At 45.2% G+C, this 19,797-nt stretch overlaps 1 protein-coding gene across 2 annotated transcripts; it reads left to right on the top strand.

The window, feature by feature from the left end:
• Positions 1–452: 452 nt before the first annotated feature.
• On the top strand, positions 453–19,120 carry CFAP52 (cilia and flagella associated protein 52). 2 transcript variants are annotated; one of them, XM_030506595.1, is made up of 14 exons: positions 453–518; positions 1,475–1,674; positions 2,094–2,230; positions 2,879–3,007; positions 4,048–4,147; positions 4,607–4,723; positions 10,646–10,746; positions 11,914–12,084; positions 13,864–14,012; positions 14,678–14,823; positions 16,904–16,971; positions 17,591–17,693; positions 17,864–17,975; positions 18,738–19,120. In XM_030506595.1, the coding sequence occupies exons 1-14, from the start codon at positions 467–469 to the stop codon at positions 18,911–18,913; spliced, it is 1,761 nt and encodes a 586-aa protein (XP_030362455.1). In that variant the 5' UTR covers positions 453–466; the 3' UTR covers positions 18,914–19,120. The 2 variants fall into 2 exon arrangements, with proteins under 2 accessions (XP_030362455.1, XP_030362454.1); XM_030506594.1 differs by having other exon boundaries at positions 16,820–16,971.
• The last annotated feature ends 677 nt before the right edge of the window (positions 19,121–19,797 follow it).

Genomic DNA, 19,797 nt, shown 5'->3' with positions numbered 1-19,797 from the left:
TCGGAACAAATCTCGCAGGGTGGCTCCTCGGGCTGCTGCAGGAGCACAGTGCTGTGCTGGGAGCGTTATGAAACGGATCCACTGGAGTGCGCGAAGTCCTTGCAGATGTCTGCGTGCCCCCCTGCTCTGAGCTAGGACTCGGTACTGCAATGAACCAGGTTCCTTCAGGGACACAGCTCGCTTTGTCGCCCTTTTCAAATTACGCCTGCCATTTCTGACCCCGGCTCCCGCCTCATCTTCCGGACGCCCTCCCGGCGCCGGCGGCTCCCGCCTCGCCTCTCCCGCTGCTGCGCTGTGAGCTCCGCCGGGACGCACCGCGCTGCCCGCACCGCGCTGCCCGCACCCCACCTCCCCCCCGCGCCGCGCCCGGCCCCTGCTGCCGCCGCCCTACAGCGCCCCCTACCGGCCGCGGCAGGTTCCGGCGCGCGGGCCGGTTGCCGGGGCGCCGCGTGCTGGGCGGGGCGTGATGGCGGCGGAGGCGCGCGAGCTGGAGCTGCGGGCGGCCATCGGCTTCAACGGTACTGCGGGGCGGGCGCCGCGGGGCGCGGGGGCTCTGCGCGGCGGCTGTGGCGCTGCGGGAAGGGCCGGGAGCGGCGGGGGTCCTTCCTGCCCTCCTCGCCGCTCCTCGCTCTCCCCGTGCCCCGCATCCCCAGTCTCAGGCGCAAAGCGAAGAGCAGGAAACACCTGAGAGAACAGGAGTCTCATTTCAAAATCAAAACACACCCAAAGCCCTGTTTGCACTAAACATCGTTGTAAACACTCCTGTGACAAGGGACGGGCCTCAGGCACCGGGACTTCTCCAGCCAGCCGCCCTCTTGGGCAGCTCGTAGCCTTGCAGCCATTTGGAGGCAGGTCATGGCAGCGGGGGCTGGTGATGTGGCCTCCCTGGGTCAGAAAAGCTCCTGGAGAACCCTCTGTGCCGAACGTCTCCGACCTCTGGGCCAGTTAAATGTCCTGGTAGCTGCAGGAAGCCCAGCATGGTCCCAAAAGTGTACATGTGACCCTTGAGTTGTGCACAGGGGTGTTCTGCTGATAGGTTTTGAGGGAACTGGAATGCTTTCGTTCTTGCCTTCCTCGTGAGATAAACTTTGGGGAACGAGTGATTTCCCCTTAGGGAGTGGGATAAGCAAAGCCACTCGCATGGAGGTGTTGGGAGAGGCCAGCCTGCTCTTGGGACTGCCTGCTTTAGGCAGGGAAAGAGAATTTGCCTGCAGCCCCCAGAACCGTTAACAGCCAGCAGCAGATCATATAGAGCCACAGACTGGTTTCTGTTGAAGGGACCTCAAAGCTCACCCAGTTCCAACCCCCTGCCATGAGCAGGGACACCTTCCACTAGAGCAGGTTGCTCCAAGCCCCTGTGTCCAACCTGGCCTTGAACACTGCCAGGGATGGGGCAGCCACAGCTTCTCTGGGCACCCTGTGCCAGCGCCTCAGCACCCTCACAGGGAAGATCTCTCTCTCCTTTCTCTCACAGGGCATGTACCCTTTGGCCTCATCTGCCACCCCAATAAGCAGCACATGCTCTATCCCCTGGGCTGTACTGTCGTTATTCAGGACCTCGACAGCAAGAAGCAGGTTTTCTTGCATGGCCACACCAATAATGTCTCCTGTGTTGTCGTGTCTAGGGATGGGGTATACGTCGCTTCTGGAGAAGTGGCTTTCATGGGCTTCAAGGTGGGTAATGCTCTTTTTTTACCTGCATAATCTTGACCAAAGAAAATGGAGTTGGCTTGTCAGTGGTGGGAATACCTTTGGTTTACTTTTTCTTTAGTTGGAATACAAATGCATACAGTGGGAGGATGTTGCACAGAATGGGGAATAGTGGCTATTCCATTGCCTTTATGTTTTTGTAAAGTGTTAAGCCTTCCCCCTAGGACTGGGATAACTAGACTGAGGGGCCTCTTCATTCCAGTCCTTTTTATCCAAAGTGTTGTCTGCTTGTGGCAGTCTAAATCTCATTAGACAATTAATTAATAAATGGTGTTGTATTTAAATTGGTACCTGAGTTCCAGAGCTGCCTGGGGCTTTTTGGACAGGTAATTAATGTGTTACATCTAATTTCTGGCTTTGCCCCCTCCTGCTTTGCACCTCAGGCAGACATCATCCTATGGCATTTCCAGAGGAAGGAGTTACTTGCTCGGCTGTCACTTCACAAGGGCAGGGTCGAAGGACTGGCATTTTCTCCCAGCAACCTTTATCTGATCTCGCTGGGAGGACAGGATGATGGCAGGTAACGATTTCTGCTTCTTGGCACACGATTTCTACACAATTTTTAACAAGTTGTAGAGCATGGAAGAATGCTTTTGAGGAGCACTTGCTCCTCCCTCTTCTGGCCATCTGAGTCTTTGCCCTGCTTGATGTCTCTCCTCAGTGATCCAGCTCTGTCTGATGGGAAGCCAGGTGGGTGCTGTGGGCAGAGCGTGGGGTGTGGGGAAAGATGAAGGGAGCAGCTAATTCTTAAGCTGGTGTCATTGCCCGGAAACCTCATGGAGCCTGCACAGTTAGCTGGCTTAATGCACTGCCTGAAGAGCTCTGAATTTCACTGGGAGCTTGCTTTGACACGCAGGCAAGTAGGAGTGGAATGAAAAGTTATTTTAAATCAGATTATACAAGTGGCCTAAGATATAATTTGAGTCTTGCTCAGCAGAAGGAATCTGACATATACACATACCTTTGCTTGAGGAGCACGGGATATAAACTGCAATTCCACACATTTGTAGTAAGGCTTTCATTGCTTAAAGCCTCTACCAAGCGACTTTCATTGTGTATCCTGGTGGGAACAGATTGCAGGAAAATAGGTTTCATCTCGCTTTTGGTTTAAAGTATTTTAAGTAATGTCAAAAAGCAAAGCTCTTGTAAGCCCCTCCTTGTCCTGCAGCGTAGTTGTGTGGCACGTTGACCAGAGGGAGGCCATCTGTGGGAGCCCTGCCTCAGCACAGAACTCGGGGAACGCGACCGTCGTGGTGTGCTCCAGCTGCAGAGACGAGATGTTTGTCACTGCTGGAAAGTAAGGGTTTCTTTAGGTGGAAGAAAGAAGGGAAAGAACCTGTGGACCTATTTGCTTTTAGAAAGAGTCTTTCCTGAAATACAGGGAAACTTAAGAAACTGTGTGCTTTTTGCTTGTGTGGTTTTTCTTTTTGCTCTGAATGGACCCATGAATATCCATCAGCTTGTCCCTTTAAGGCATTCCTGCTTGTTCTACATAGAACAATATGTTTTAAAAGCAGCCCAAGGGACCCGCGCGCGTCACTTCTGTTTCTGATAGCAGGATTTTGTACTCAGCATTCCCCATGGGTTTAAAACATTTAGTTGCTAGTGTTTACACCAGAAAAGCAGTCACTGAATGGCTCTGAACAATGGTTAATTGATGTAGAAACAACGATATCTTGCAGGTCATTGGATCATCTCCTATCCTCACCAGATGCAATGTACAGTTGGTCACTGGCTTGTAACAAAAGTTAGTGCAAAAAGGCACGTTTGTGCGGATCTGAGACAGCCCCCATGTATTTAGCTTGACATTTAAATGTGTTGAGGACCTGCACTTCTCTTTAAATCAAGGAAGGCTTTGGATGCTCTTGGCTGTAGTTGCACTTACGAGTGCTGGTCTTTGCATTTTTAACACTTTGTCAAACATAAGGGTGACCGTGTGGAAAGATTTTATCTTGGCTCCTATGTTGTCAATTAAATTGTGCTAGAAAATACTGAAAGTGTCCCGGACCATTCATTCCCCATTCTAGGAACTGAGATTTCCACAGTGCATGTCTCTTTGAGAGGTGAAGGTTCAAGGCTGTTACATACTCCTCCATAATCCTTGTGTATGTATTTCCTGAACCTTTTAAGATTTTTGATTTACCTGGAAAAAGTGACCACAAGAGACAGCAGGAAAAACAGAGACTTACTTCTGGCTTCTCTAATATTGTTCTTTTCCTCCTTGTTAACATTTCAGAACAATGTAGCCTTGTGAAGGCTTTTTAATTCTTGTAATAGTGAAAAAACTTGGATGTTTCTGCGCATCTGGATTTGATCCCAGTATATTTGTTCTTATAGTGACACTGTTCGAGTGTGGGAACTGGATCTGCCCAATAGGAAGATCCGCCCAGCCGAATGCCGGACAGGGCACCTGAGAAGAGTGGCCACGTGCGTGAAAGTAAGCTTCAACCAAAATGATTTGGCTCAGCTGAGCAACTCTCTCCCACAAAAGAGAAAACCCACAAACGTTGATAGTAACACTAGAAATGCCAGTCACAACTGTGTGACAGCAGTGAAGTCACTGAGTGTTGGCTCGTTGCAGATGGTCTCCCACAGTTGCTTTATTCTGGGAGTGTTTTGAATGCTTCTAAAGAGAAGCAGCATGTGCTTTAGTCACAAGCTCCAGGACCCAGAGAATCCCATTTTTGATTCAAAATATTATTCAGATTTGGTTAGAATGCAAAGATCTTGCATTCAGATCTTTGAGTGTGATGGGATGAAAACACTGGCTGTATCACTTCGGATTAAATCTTGGCAGTACCCTGAAATGAAGCTATTTCTGCAGCCCAGCACCAGGCTTGGGACAAGTGTCTCACCATCTCACCATGATCTCTTGGGTTTTTCTGCTTTCCTACAGATGGCAGATGATGATAGTTATTTTTATATTGGCACATCAAGTGGTGATGTGCTGAAAATGAATACAAACAGCAAGCTGATGACTGACTTTGGGCCCCAGAAGAAGATGTTTAGTTTGGTGAGTAGCAGCTCTGTGACTTGATTTTTTCCTTTATCGTCATTTTTGTTTGTAACTGAAAGTAGGGCAACCTCCAGGAGAACCGTTATATTGACTGCCAGACTAACCCTTGTTCTGTGCTATTAGTTCTTTGTGAGTGTCTCCATGTTGAGCCTGAAGCTTCAGAACATTAGCTTGGCTTTGTTCAGTTTCATTTGGCTCAGAATTTGGGTTTTACCTGAATCTCACATGTCATCTCACAGATTCTCTTATACTAAATCTGGTAAAAGCCGTAAAAAAATGAAAAATGAGCATAAAGATGGAGCAGTTCCTGAGTTGGGGTTTTTTTAGGGAGATAGTAGCTGGAATGAGTCAGAGGACACTCCTGGGAAGACTGCAGATGTGCTTACTTGAGTTACACTTGCTGCTGTAAGGTCCTATATTCTGATCTTACAGATTTGTTAAATTTTCTGGGCTGAAATTTTCCAAGACCACTATTTACCACAGGAAGAGTGTTTTGGAAAAACTTCAAAACACCACAATTGCTCTTAAAAACCAAATCCCCCTAGATTTTTGTGTTTGTTCCACGAACCGTTCCTCCCCCTTCCCTTCAGGAAGATGTCTTTTTGAAGTTCTCATTCTACCACTGGTGAGGCAGAGGTCTTACTGATAAAGGTAGTATAGATAATAAAGAGTTTATTGTAGTGCATATGCATAACTGGGTTGCACAGGGTATGTTGCTTCTATTGCTTTTTAACTGCTGAGTGCGTGACTTCATAACCCCAATGATCTTGTAACTTAGCTCTTTCTGTCTGGGACTCGTGGGTCTTAGTATGAGGATCCTGACACAGAAGTATCTCCTCAATAAGGAGCTTTTGGCCTTTCATTGTACAAGAATTCTGCATGCAGGGAGCTGCAACGACAAGAGATCAGCACCAGCTAGTACACTTGGCCTTGAGTTCTCTTTATTTGTTGGTATAAAAGACTTGTTGTAGCTTCTCTGTTTGTACCCAGTGGTGGGAGTGATACCTCAGGAGCTGAAACACTTCCCTGAAAAACTTTCATGCATAAGGCCAAATGTATTTTGCAATGTAAATCTAAAACCCTATCTTAGGATACTGGGTTTGGTTTTTTTACTAGGAGGGTGGTGAAACACTGGCACAGTTTGCCCAGAGAGGTGGTAAATGCTCCATCCCCATTCAAGGCCAAGTTGAATGGGGCTCTGAGCAACCTGATCTACTTGATGTCCCTGCTTATGGGAGGGATTGGACTAGATGAGCTTTAAGGTCCCTTCCAACCCAAACCATTCTGGGATTCCATAAGCAACCATGAAAATCATGGTTCTGTGATTCTGTTGAGCAGCAGGGGAAGCAATGCAGGTGGAAGTACCAGATGGCCTGTTAGGGATGCCATGGGTAAGGTTTCTTACAAAGAAGCAGATCTTGTTTGAGAGCAAATACAGCACTAGCAAGAAATGTAAGAAAAGTTCAGCAGTCAACCCCAAAGAAAAAGCCGCTTTGGGCTTATTTCTCTATACCTGAACTTTCCTTGTGCCCACACATGTACATGCAAAACACATACGTGCCCATTCAAAATGTGGTGTTTCTCAAGTTCCAAATACATGCCCACATCTCCGGGATAACTCAGAGCCACTGAATTCTTTGAAATGTATTTCAATCTTTATCCATTCCAGAAGGTTGGAGAAGTTATTTTCCCCACCTGCATTGTAGGAATGTAAGTAATTACATTCTGTGTACATACTAGGTGACAGGAATGTATTTTGTTTTCTGGATGGAAATTGTAAGTCTGCTGCAGGTCTATACTCTTGGGTACACTGTTCCACATCCTGTTAAGCAAGTCTTCCAGCAGTCCTCCTGCAGGGCTCTATATCCTGGGCCCGTGTCCTGGCTGATCTCTGCTATCTTTTATGCCAAGGTCTTGCTGATCGAATATCACCTCCCCTGTTAAATGCTTGCATGCTTGGAGTCCTTTTACATCTAGCAGTGCGTGTACCTTGCCTAGAGCGCACAGCTGAAGCCACACGAGGCCCTGAACCCCCTTGCCTTCAGGGGTGAGGGGAAGGTGCCAAATGCAATGAAACAAAGCTTCACCAAATATATGCTCCTGAGACATTGCTAAAGAACCATCAGACAGGGGCATTAGCAGGATGCCATGCAATTTGGGTGCTGAAAGAGGGCCTCAGGCCTCTTGGAGAAAAGCAGAGCTCAAAGCCAGACCATGGGCCAGTCCGTGCTGTGAGAGGCTTGATCATAAGGCAGATCCATAGGAAGTGAACCACAGTTTGTGGCAGAGGCCTTTGGAGCATTGTGAGCTTCAGCTGAGATTGCTGCTGACAGTGAAAAGCTGAACTAAAACAGGATCTTTGACTATGCAAAAGACTGACAAGATGCTAGGGAGAAGAGAAGATACAGAAGAGGATCTTGACACAGCCTCCTGCCAGCCTTGTGGATGAGACCTGAGCAGGAAGGCATTAATCTAGCTTAAACTTTGGTCTATTAGTGCTCTGTAACAGCAGCTACTTAAGATATAACAACGGTCATTTTGGGAAAAGGGAGAGAAAAGGAGACATTCACACTGGGTGGAAATCACAAGTATTCTCTCCAATCTCCTCCTTTACCCCGTTGCTTAAAATAGACACTTCTGTTCAAAGCTCAGCACCATCATCCCTTCTCCTCTTGCTTATTCCTCACTGCTCTCTTCCTTCCCTCTTACCAATGCAGCTTCCAAATGCATTCTGTGATTCTATGATACTTGTGAACCAACATTGTCCTCTCTCTCTGAAAACCTTTTTTCACCAGTAACATCAGGGAATTCTGAGGCCATGAAACTCCAAACCTGGAATCTACAGCCACCCCGTGATAAGCATATCTTTAAAGAAAGAGTTTAGATACTGTTTGGGTAAGGAGAAGATGTTTATTGAAAATAAGTTTGGTCAACCTTAAAGGAACTTTGCCTTTATATATATAAGAATGTGTTTGTTATGAAGACATGATCTGAAGATTTTGTTTGTTTTGAAGAGGAGTGGCAGAATAGTTCACTGGTTTAATGAAGCAACTTGTTTTTCTTATGAGAGATCAGAATGGGACAAAGGGCAAGCATCTCTTCAGGGAAGGGAATGGGCAGGCTGGATTTTTGCTGGTATTTTTATTTATAATCATACTTCAAAGCAGTGATTTCTTTTGGTAAGAAGTAAATAATGAATGGGGATATTTTTAGCCTCCTACATTTGACTCTGCATTTCATCTACAAGAGGTCTGGCTGTATATAAAATAGAGCATTCATCATCTCATTAACGTGATCTGCTTGACTCCATGACTAACAAGCACATCCTAGAAAGCTCTCTGTTCCCTCAGGATGATTCAGAGAACAGACTGGGCAAAAAGGCAGCACAATGATCAAGGTAAGGTTGAAATCAAACTCTGGCAATTTTGAGAACCTGGCAATGAATTCTGGCCACTTTTTGTTTCAGTTAATTTTTTTTTCTGTCTCAATAATACCCACTTTCTTCCCAAATTGAACAACTGAAGAGAATACCTTCGCAAATCAAAGCAGTCTTGGCAGTGCTGCAAAACCTCTAATTTACCAGCAAGTAGCAGGGAGCTGCAATCAGATAAACTCTGTAGTCAAAGGTTTGATTTTTAATGCCCCCACCTGCCACAGTGCTCAACTCAAAGGGCAGCTGAGATGCAAGTCTTGTGCAGGAAAAGCTGCAAACCAGGAGATCAGAAGTCAGCTGGTGGGGTTGCGAGAACAGGGCACTTGCAAAATGCTGCCAGCACCTCCTCGGAAATTTTTGTGAACATTATTCTGCTCGTGGATCATGTTTCTAATTAAAAAGAATCCCTTTGTTCTCATGCTTTTTGCTCAGAATATTTGCATGAAACCTGGTTTCCAGCTGGGTGGTGGTGTGACAGCATGGCATAAAATCCTTGCTGGAGGTTGTTTTTCCCAGTGAGCAGCCCTGATCACTACTGGTAGTGATAGACTAATGAGGAAATCCAGTGCAATTAAATTACAAATCAGGAATGGGTTTTTTTTTTTCCTTTTTTTTTTCTTTTTCTCGTGCAATCCACGTTTATTTGTGGAGTCAAACAGTCCTTCAGCTGATGTGCAGGTGGGTGCAAGGCTGCTTGGAATGCCCAATTACGTATATCATAATTATTGGGGTTTTTTTCTTCAAAAAGTATAAGCAAGACTTTAAAAACAACCAGTTGTTTCTATTTGGTTGGATAATAGAACCAAAGTATTTTATCCAAATTCATCAGACCCTGTCTGTAACTTTAGAAACATCCTTTCTGGGTCTCAGTAGCTCAAATGTCCATTTTGTTTTCTCTTCTTTCTTCCCTTCCTCTCTTGCCTTCCTTAGAGCTTCAGTCCTTTCCAGATAGAAAATCAACACTTTCTGGCTTTCATTCTTTTAAACACTCTGAAAGTGTTTAATCCTGAAAATTCACTTTGGGGTTAGGCCAGATGAATGCTTGAAGAGAATGCTGGGTGGTGCTGCTTAGGGGTCAGACTTGATCATAAAGTGCTGACTCCTGTATTTGTTCAGAAATCACAAACCAAGCCCATGACAGTGATTCCTTCCCAAAGAATAAATGCAGAATTATTCTGATTTGCCTCTTGGTTATTACTTCTTGAGCATTGACATCTTCATGCTATCACAACATGGAATGCTAGAAAAAAAATCCATCAGATGGAAGTTGTTCTTTTCACATAATGGCTCCATGAGCTGGGGCTTAAAGAAGAACCAGCATGATGTGAAAGTGCTGGTCCTCTCGGGACACTTGGCAAGACTGCTCATTAACCTGGGCAGTGGCTACTGGTGCTCGAGTCTCTTTTGCAACTTCCAAAGTCAACCTCAACAGGCTCCTTATAAGTCACAGAGAGTCTGGAGCTGCTCCCAGTTGGCCTGTGCCTCTTGTACCCACTTGCTTCGTGTCAGGGCTTAGTGTTCAGTCCACGTTTGGATGGCATAAAGCTCCTTTGTTGCCTTTTTTTTATTATTATTAATTTCCATTTCACTCATGCATACGTTCCCCCAAGCTAGCAGGGACATTTTTCTGAACAAGAGGCCAGGATTTAACCCCACAAAAGTAATTTCACCCCTCCTGCAGCTGATTTTGGGGTCTCAGGTTTTCAAGGATCAATCTGTCTTGTATACAGAGGGGTAATATTGCTTCACAGAACTGAAGCAGAGACTTGACTTTTCTTGAAATTTTGTGGCAAGGCTAAGGGCAAGGTTGGTTTGTTTTTTATTTAATGTAGTCTGTTACTCTGCCCATGAAAAACCATTTCTCCTTTTTCTAATGGCTGACCTCCTGTTGATTGCCATCTCGGTAAATACCAGCATCAATCCATGTTGATGATGGGCTGCCTAATTTCCAAAGCTTTTCTGTGACAAAGGTATTTTATTACTAATGGGTGGGAGATGGGATTGCATCTTTCAGACAGGGGGAGAGGCTGTGGAACATAGGGGATCTGTTCTAAAAGCAGCTGTTGGAAAAGACACTTGGGCAGATTTTTATCCTCTGTTGTTTCCCCATCAGATAGATGAAGAATCAAGGGAAGGCAAGGTGGAGGCGCTAATACAAAATGTGTGTGTTGCTTGCTGGGATGAGGGAAGGATATGTAGGCTCCTCCATGGTCCCAGCTGCTCTGAAGGATCTGTGATGCTGCTATTTACTTGCTCCTCATACTATAGTAGTTCATGTATACCTGTAATTAGTAACTTTTCTCTCTTCCCCCTCCAGAGGGTCACTCTTTAGCCTTGGTCAGCCAAAGAATAGCAATAAAGCCATATTTGTGTGACACGAGCACCATCGGGAGCACGATGGAGGCTCCGTTTGCTATTTAGCATGGCTGCAGCAATAACAAGACTCTGCTTCCATCCAATTGTGTTTTAATCCTGTTTTCTCCTAGGGAGTCACAGCTTTGGTTTTGCTGAAGACAGGAAATTCAATAGTCGGCACCGGAGAAGGGATTGTAGCTCTCTGTAAAGGCTCAGACTACCAAGTGATGAAGTGAGTTAGCAGATGGGAGAATCAGGAGGGTAGAGGTGACACTTCCTCCAAAGGGTCATGGTATAAGAACCCATCATCTCTACGTAAAGGCATAATCCAAACAAATGACAGCTTTTGAGTCCTGCAGACAGAGCAGACAGCATGGTTCCAGCGTAATGAAGTTGGAACAGACTGAAACTCACTGCCTGCATTTGCACAGAAGTGAATTGCCCCACTCATCATTCATTTTAAATGACCCTTGTTTCCTTTCAGGCATCAGGACTCAGATCCTAAATTGATGCAAAGTAAAATTATGCCAGCTGAGAAAGAGTAGTATTTGCCATCTGCAGAGGGTTTGCTGGAGAACATGGGATTGTAAATGAAGGCTCTGCTAATTTTATAGGCTCATGTCTGGCAGTACTGGAGTAGGTGCAAAGCTTTTTTTTTGCCTACAAAACAGAGTGCTGCAGGTGTCATTTCCCCACATGTGGTTTGCAAACTGGATTCACAGCTACTCATTCTACATTGTTTGAGTAGCCAGCTTCAGCATACAGTTCTGCAAACTCAGCTTCATACAATTTTAACTATTCCCAAAAAATTTATACTGTCTGGAAATATTCTTGAACATGAGATGTTTAAGTGCACTTGGGCAAAAATATCAACAAAGATGCTGTTTCCTTAGGCCCTGGTCCAGAAAACAGAGTCTCCCAGGCATTGTGTTTTCAAGGCCTGGCAGAGTAGCAGGTGGGAAAGGGAAGATCATATGAAGTATTAACAAGTGACTGGCTTTAACCTGCCAGAGGGGAGACTGAGATGAGCTCTGAGGCAGAAGCTCTTCCCTGTGAGGGTGCTGAGGTGCCCAGAGAAGGTGTGGCTGCCCCATCCCTGGCAGTGTTCAAGGCCAGGTTGGACACAGGGGCTTGGAGCAACCTGCTCTAGTGGAAGGTGTCCCTGCCCATGGCAGGAGGTTGGAGCTGGATGAGCTTTAAGGTCCCTTCCAACCTAAACCAGTCTGGGATTCTGTGACTGGGAATGAAATGTTAGTCCTGAGCACTTTCTTGTGTAATGGTATCACAGACTAATATGGAGCTTTTTGGGGAAGCAGGGAAGTCAAGTCGGGGAAAGGGAAGATGGAAAATAAGTATATCAAGGTCAATGTCAGGCCAAACTTCTGCTTTCTCTTAACAGGAAAATTCAAGTGCAAGGTGGTGTCACTTCCCTGACATGCAGAGGTCAGGGTCACCAGTTCTTTATAGGGACAAACAAGTGCCAGATTTATCGAGTTAACTACACTGAGTTTAAAGAGGAGCTGATTGCTGCCTGTCACAACGAAGCCGTCCACGATATCGTTTTTCCTTTGTGAGTATAACTGCCTGGGATACTTTTAATCAACAGGAACCCAAAGCTCATTAACATCCTTACAGGATGGTTTATACTGTAACCTATCAGTGAAACACATGGGTGATGGTGAGCAGCTGCTTGAAAGCAGAAGGCAGCAGTTGAGTTTGAGAGGTGGAAAAATCATCGATTTACAGAAAGGATTCTAAATGAAGAGACTACAATTATTTATGTTTAGGTAATGGCAGCGATGCTAACCTCCCCCTTTGCTCCTAGGGTTAGTGCCTCTTAGTCTACCAGCAGTGTGAATCCTCAGAGTGCTTTTGTGTACCCTGTTGCAGCTAGAGTTTGTAGAGGTGTCTGCTCTAGTACCCACCTGTCACATCACCTGAAACCTGACTAACAGAGCTGTCCAGAGGCTTTTTGGGTCTCTCAGCCTCCCTTATGATTTCATGATTGACAATATGGCATGTTACATTAAATTCTGGGTTTGCGACGGGAGATGCTCGGTGTAGTGGTGTGTCTTCTGCCTGCTTTTGTCTTGTGAACAGACAGCAAACATTCCCTGTTCTGGTATAGAAGGATTGTGACATGTTCCTTTTAAGAAGCCCACAATGGATGGGTCATTTCCTCTCCAAACAGAGAATGGGAGCTTGATCCCAATGAAAGTTTTTGTTTTTGGCATGTCGTTATTGCATCGCTTCATGACACAGCACAAAGGATCATATCTTACCAAGGTATAGCAAAGTGCACAATGCAAGATGCCTCCTTCCATGCTGTCACCAACCTGAAAAATCCACATTCTTCTGGTTTAGTGAGGAAATCATTTGGAGCTTTAGGGTGATCTGATGCTACTGGACCTGACTGGTGCATCTGTGTCTCAGAGGTATCTGGATGAACCTGGATTTAGTGACGATTGCAACGACTACGTCCTCGCACAGATGTTTAAATTTTCTGTCTGTTAACTGCTCTTGAACAGAGCATATCACTGATTGGGAAATACATGCTTAATTCCCTGTGCTGGCTTATTTGGGAATACTTGGATTGCTGATGTCCTCCTGCTTTAGAAAGCTCCTGTGCAAGCTGGGCTTGAAAGGGGCCACGCTTTTGTTGTGCCAGTTTTCTCTGTTGTAGTTCACCTTTCCAGGCATTGATGGTGGTGTTGAACAAAAGCTTGTGGTACCTTTGTAGATTTCACTTTGTGTCATGTCCCTAGGACATGTGGTTTAGAGCTTATTTCAAAGCATTCGCTCCCATAGCTTTTGGAATCCTGCAGGGTTTTTTTTCTTATTTGAACATGTATAACAAGTATATTATGAACAGGCTTTTGCCATTGCCTCTATTGCCTTCAGCAATGTTGAATAGGAATCATCCAGTAAGCACGATAAAAAATGACATCTGTACAATATGAGGCTGCTGTTAGCCCCTGATGTTAAATCTGGGCACACAGCACCTCTATACCCACTTTTGTGGCTATAATATACAACACGTGAAGTTGTTTAGAGATTGAATATGGGAAATAAATGTCACAAGTTCAAAAAAATAGAAAGAGTTCTTTTAGTTTCACTTTAAATGTTCCTTAAAATGAATCCTTGAGTAGAAATCAGACCAGGGGTATTTTATGTGAGAGAGATGAGCCTGTGAAAAAGACCTTTGACTTAGCCATGGTGGTGCCTATTGGGAAGATTACAGCTGCACCTTAGAAAGAGCAGAGCTTTGAAGGATGATTTAAGATCTGACAAAGAAAGAAGCGTTTTCTGTATGCCCGTCCTCATTATCTCTGCTCTCTGAATTCTGCAGGGGAATTTCTGACTTGTTTGCTACCTGCTCCGGAAATGATATCCGAGTGTGGCACACCCCAGAGAACAGGGAGCTCCTACGCATTGTCATCCCCAACGTGACCTGCCATGCCATCGAGATTATGAGGGATGGCAAGAGCATCATTTCAGGTAGTGGTCAGTCCAGACCCATAGTCGAGTCCAGTCCTCAGGTATTTGCAAATTTAATAAGCATCAGCGTGTTAGAATGAAGAGGGGATTAAATTTGGAATGGGTTTAAATTCAGTTCATCGCTTGACCCAAAGGCTTCTTTGCTTGCTGCTGGTCCAATGAACGCTGCTCACAGCCTCCAGGCTGTAGTTAAGGTATATGTGGAAGGCAAGGTTTGGCCGCCTTGTTTTGGATGTGAATTCCAACAATTCATCCTTATTCCAGCAGTTCAGTCTTATTCAAAAGACCTAATTCTAACCTATTAACCTTGGTGTATGCACCAGTGGAGCACGTTTTGCATAAAGTTCCCACCCATTGCCATGTGCAAATTGCTTACACAGAACTGCAGCAGTCCTAGAGCAGCAATGCAGTCTCCTGTTGTTACCAAACCAATTTGTCCATAGCCAGAATCTAACAGAAATTAAATGTTAATAGTTTATTTGGGACTGCAGCTCTGTGGGCTCACCTACAGTAGAGTGGTTTTCACATGTATACTGGTGATCTAACAGGGTGGGCCTTATACAGGAACTCAGTAAAAAACCAGGTTCATTTGGGATGGAAAGAGAGATAATAATATGAGGAAATTCCGGGTACCTCTGGGTAATCTCTGTCTGTATATCCATCAGCTTGGAATGACGGGACAATCCGTGCCTTCACGCCTGAGACTGGACAGCCAATGTATGTGGTGAACCATGCCCATAGCTTGGGAGTGACGGCAATCGCTGCTACAAGTGACTGCAAACGGATCATTAGTGGAGGAGGTGAAGGGCAGGTAATTTTTCCTTAAAACCCTGGAGCAGCTTTGTGCTCTCATCACAGGCCCTGCGAGTTGCCTGTAATGCTCAGTAGGTACATGAGCTCTTCTTAGCTTTCACTTGAGCAAAGGGCTGAGTTGGACAATACTAGCTTTGGATATCTGCAAAATTCTGCTCTCAGAGGGCAGAATGTAAAACAGTGCCCTGGTTTCTTCTGGCAGAGTAGTTCTGGAAATCCTTCTAATGCAGAATATGCTCTTCATCCTTTTTGTTCGTTTGCCTCTCCCCTCTATTTGGCTTATCTGCCATTGTTAGTCATTGCTTGCAAGCCTCTGTCTAACTGTATTCTAGCACAGATTTTCCTTCTGTCATTGCTTTATAAGTCCTGGTCCTGTCCAAATTGACCCATAAGAATTCATTTAGTAGCACAAAGTTCCCTTTATATTGCTATAGTGTCTATGGGGTAACATCACACTGTGCAGTTCGACAATCTTTCTCCAATCATACAATTCTGGCTACTCCATGCACTTCATATAGCAGTAGCCCGTTTCACTTTGTAAAAGTGACACTCCTTTCCTAATGTTTAAATCATTTAAAGACAGGAGTTTTATTTCTATTACAAATAGATAATTAAACTTGGAAGGCTCATGTTCAATTTCTTGCCTTGTTTTGGACCTCCTCTGCAGCCTGGCAAACCCTTCGGAACAAGACATTGAATTGCGCATGGATTCCTGACAGTTATTTAACTGCTCTGTGCTTTGTTTGTGTCCCCTGATCTCCGATGCTCAGTGTGCTGTGCTGGAGATGGCATGGGAAGTCTTGAAGAGGGAAGAATTGAACTTAGGTCTTCCAAATCTTAGGCTAATGTCCTAATCATTGAACCGTCTTTCAGAATCATTCTGCACCTTGGCTGTCCCCCAGAACAGTGACGGCAGCACTGCCTTATCTCACTGCATAAAGACATTAGGGATGATGAGCAACTTCAACCCTTCACTGAGAAATGAACGGTGAAGTACTTTGGATGATTAGTGCTAGAAAATGCAGAAGATGGAAGACCTAGATTCTGTATCAACACCCACAGAAGGGCACAGGCTCTGGTTAGTTCATCTCTGAATTGAAAAGACAGCTGTGGCAGAACTACAGCTAAAGGTTGGCAAAGAAGAAATGAGAACTGCAGGGGAATACTTGCAGTATTCATTTGGAACACAGAAAAGGTGTTCTAAAATGCTAATAGTTTGGTCAAAACCAGTCGTTAGAAAGCTGTGACTTTGTTGAAAAGGGTGGCTTGAGGGATCTGGATGCTCTGATCATTTAGCAAGAGGGAATTGGACACCCAGATCCTGTAGTTAACTCAGTACCAGACTTGAAAAGGTGGAAGGTGAGCTCCCTCTGCGTTTCAGCTCTACATTTTCACTAGGATTTGAACTTAGCAGAATGCAAAAATGAGAATATATATGATGAAGTTTGGCACTTGTGGTGCCAAAATAAATGCAAGGTGTGAAGGATCAAGTCCTCAAAGCAGAAAGATTTTTGCTGTTACCACCACGGGTAAAAGAGGTGCTTTCAGGCCCATATTTCACATCAAAGCTTTAAAGAGCTGTTCGTATTTACTTACTGGCATTCTGTGTAGCACAAATAGCAGGTAGCTTTTTTCTGTTCCATGTCAGAAGCCTTGCTCCTTGGTCTTTAAAGCACTGCTGGAAATGTATCACAGACTAGATGCTTCTTCCTGATGGAGAGATGAGTAAACTGAAGCATGGGAGAGTGGGAACTTAGCAAAAACAAGGTCTGGGGTTAATGGTTGGGAGTTCCTGAACCAGGGGATTACACTCTCAAGAACACAGTTGGTTTTTGTGAGTCAGCTGCATGAATACCCACAGGAAAACAGAGACAGGCTGTGAGATGGAGTTGCTGTATGTTGTAAAAAGAAGAGTTAAGGAAAGCCGTTGGCATCCTCCTGAGCTCAGTCAGGACCAGGTGGTACAAGAGCAGATGTCTGTTGCTGGTTTTCAGGTGAGGGTCTGGGAGATCGGTGAGATGACTCAAAAACTGGCGGAGGTTCTGAAGGAGCACGTTTCTGCTGTCTCCTGCATTAAGGTGAAGAAGGATGACCGAGAGTGTGTCACAGCCAGCCTCGATGGAACGTGCATCATCTGGGATATTGTGTAAGGAGACAGATAAGTACTGCAAGGCACCTGGAGTGCTGGTAGTGTCTCTGTTGGGGCACTGTGCCCTACTGGGGATACCATACAGCAAGGAGGAGGGGAAAAGGAGCATTAGGAAATAAAAGTTACTAGAAAGAACAATCAAGTCAGGGAATGTAGAACCTCCAATGCGAAAAACTTCTCAGTTTAGACAAACATTTGTCTCAAGTTCTTTGCTTCTATTGGCTCCTGGTTGGCCAAGGGGGGAGCAGGTGACTTCCTCAGTTTCCCACTAGCTCTGTTCTCCAGCACTTCATGACTCATGTTGAGCTATTGCAGATCTGCAGGCTTTCTGCATTGTGGGAAGGATAAGGAAATTTTCTGCATCGTGAATAGCACCTGGAAAGCATCCTCAATTAAATTAATTCATATGAGAGTAGGTCGAAAATATTACAAGGCAGCTGTGATGGGGAACAGAACTGATGACCCTCACAGGCTTCATGAATGCCTGAACTCAGACCAATACCTGAAAATATCCAAGTAGAGAGATCTGATGTATAGCACAGGCAGAGATAGTTCAGACATGCAATGTTCGGTTTTTGACCCTATTGCTCTCTCCTGTTTTGGGGGTGTTTTGCAGGCGTTTTGTGAGAAAACAAATGTTTCTAGCCAACACATTGTTCAAATGTGTGTGCTACCATCCTGAAGAATACCAGGTCATCACCAGTGGAACAGACAGAAAGGTAAGCGAAACTGCAGGAATTGTGTTAGCAGCAATCCCAAAAGACAAAGCCTGATGCTTGTTATGTGATGAAACTTCTGTACCTCCCCAGAGGGTTGTGTTACAGGGCAGTGCTGAAACCCATGAGCTTTTCCTGCACATCTGAGCCTTCCTCTCTGCTCTGCTCTGTAGATTGGATACTGGGAAGTGTTTGATGGCTCTGTCATCAGAGAAGTGGAAGGCTCTGTATCAGGTTCTATCAATGGGATGGACATCACATCAGATGGGGCATTCTTTGTCACAGGTGAGCGGGGGATAAAACTAGAAAAGAGGAAGTCATATTAAGACCAAGGATCTCACTAAATAAAGGGAAAACTAGAAGGAGAGGTCAGCAAAAGGGGAAAAGAAAATGAATCACTGAGGAAGAATACTTAGAAAAAGGCTGTGGTTCAGCCTTGGAAGATACTGTGGTTCAGCCGTGCAAGATGTAATATAAAGGTGAAGACAAGGTTCAAATGTCTCCCAGGGAGTACAGGGCTCCTCCTTGCCCTGCTCCTCATTTAGGTCAGTGTTCACTGCGCACTTGAATGATTTGTTCCAATGTCCCATTCCAGCAGCCTGGCAGTCTCCATCGGTTTACAAGTGGGAATGGCTGCAGGCTCCATCCAGCTCCAGGTTTGCATGTTCCCCACCACCGTGACATCCCTTCTGGAAGCCTAGCACTAGCCCAGAGGAGTTAGGGCACTGTGGATATTGGCTGTAGTTCAAGAGCATGGATTTGGTGTCACTACCAGTTCTTGTAGGTTAACCTGGTAAATCAGTGTTGGTTGAAAACATTTCTAAGGTCTCCATGTTACTGGTAGCAGTTGCTGGCCATAGTTCGCTGTGATCCACTGGACACTGACTCTCTGCTTCAGTTGGAATGAAGTCAGTTTTGCCATCATGCCCAAGACAATGTATCCCAGCCTTCCTAAAGGAAGTCAGTACCTAAGTATTCCTCTGCCTGTGATCTGGGGACAAAAGACAGCAGAACTCTGTAACTGTTCTTCCTCTGTGCCCAATGCAGGTGGCGATGACCATCTGGTGAAACTGTGGGACTATAAGGGGGGTGCAGTGACTCACGTTGGAGTGGGCCATAGTGGCAACATCACCCGTCTCAAGATCTGCCCTGGGAAGAAGAACATTGTGAGTGTGAGTGCAGATGGGGCCATCCTGCTCTGGAAATACCCAGACTTGCACTAACAGCTGGCACAGGAGCTGCCAGGCTGCTGCTTCCTCGGCCACTCCCAGGGATCCTTTTCTCTTCCAGCTGAGGCTGTTTTAAAGCATTGGTAGTATTTTTGTACTCTCTGATAAGCATTTACCAGATTGCCTCGCTTTCACATGGTCTCTCTTTCTCTTCCCTACCCCCTTCTGTCCCTTCCTTTAATGAATCGCTTGTTGTGTTAATTCAGTTTTCTGTGTTCGTTTTAATTTGCCTGGTCCTGATTAAAGAAAAATCTCTCAGCTCCAGCTCAGGTGTTTAACTGGGAAACTTCCTTGAGTCAAGCTTTTAAATCAGTGCTCTCACAGGAATACAAGGGTGTCGGGGTCCTTCATTTGCAGTGTCCAATTTGAAATTTTCTTCATGGGCCTGGTTTTCAAGAGTGAGAGTGCCGTCACTTCTAAAAATGCCTGGATGTTTCCAGCTGGACACACTCACAGTCCTGATCATGGGCCTAATTTTTTCAAACGGGCTCCAAATTTGTATGAAATATGTATTTGGTCTGAGAATGAGTGCCCAGCATCATGCCTGGTATTGAAACCAACAGCTCTCAACATACTGTTTGTGTAAAGCTCAGTGTAGACAGCCAGCCTGTGGAGTGCTGCAAGTGAAGTAAATATTGCTTTTGCAGGTATTGAAGGCCTGTGAGAATACTGGCATAAATGAAATTGGTAGCACAATGTTTCATTCCTTCCTGTAAAGGCTTACAGACATTTTAGTTAACTAAGATGATGATTTAAAGGCAGTGTCAGCTAGATACTGTCATACCTGTATCGATAGCATTAGCTGTTCTGGTAGGCGATGGGGGATAGAAATTTAGAGGTATGATTGCTTATTATCCTTTATATGCTACTAAATGTAT

This window comes from Strigops habroptila, chromosome 14 (assembly GCF_004027225.2).
Source record: "Strigops habroptila isolate Jane chromosome 14, bStrHab1.2.pri, whole genome shotgun sequence".
Classification (NCBI taxonomy): Eukaryota; Metazoa; Chordata; class Aves; order Psittaciformes; family Psittacidae; genus Strigops; species Strigops habroptila.
This window is presented reverse-complemented; position numbering and strand designations above follow the sequence as displayed.

Excerpts from the sequence above, each read along its gene's own strand:
- CFAP52 (XM_030506594.1), top strand. The coding sequence starts at position 467 with ATGGCGGCGGAGGCGCGCGAGCTGGAGCTGCGGGCGGCCATCGGCTTC. Across the intron at positions 3,008-4,047 it reads ATGTTTGTCACTGCTGGAAA|TGACACTGTTCGAGTGTGGG; the intron begins GTAAGGGTTTCT and ends TTGTTCTTATAG. Across the intron at positions 14,824-16,819 it reads GTGGAGGAGGTGAAGGGCAG|GTGAGGGTCTGGGAGATCGG; the intron begins GTAATTTTTCCT and ends GCTGGTTTTCAG.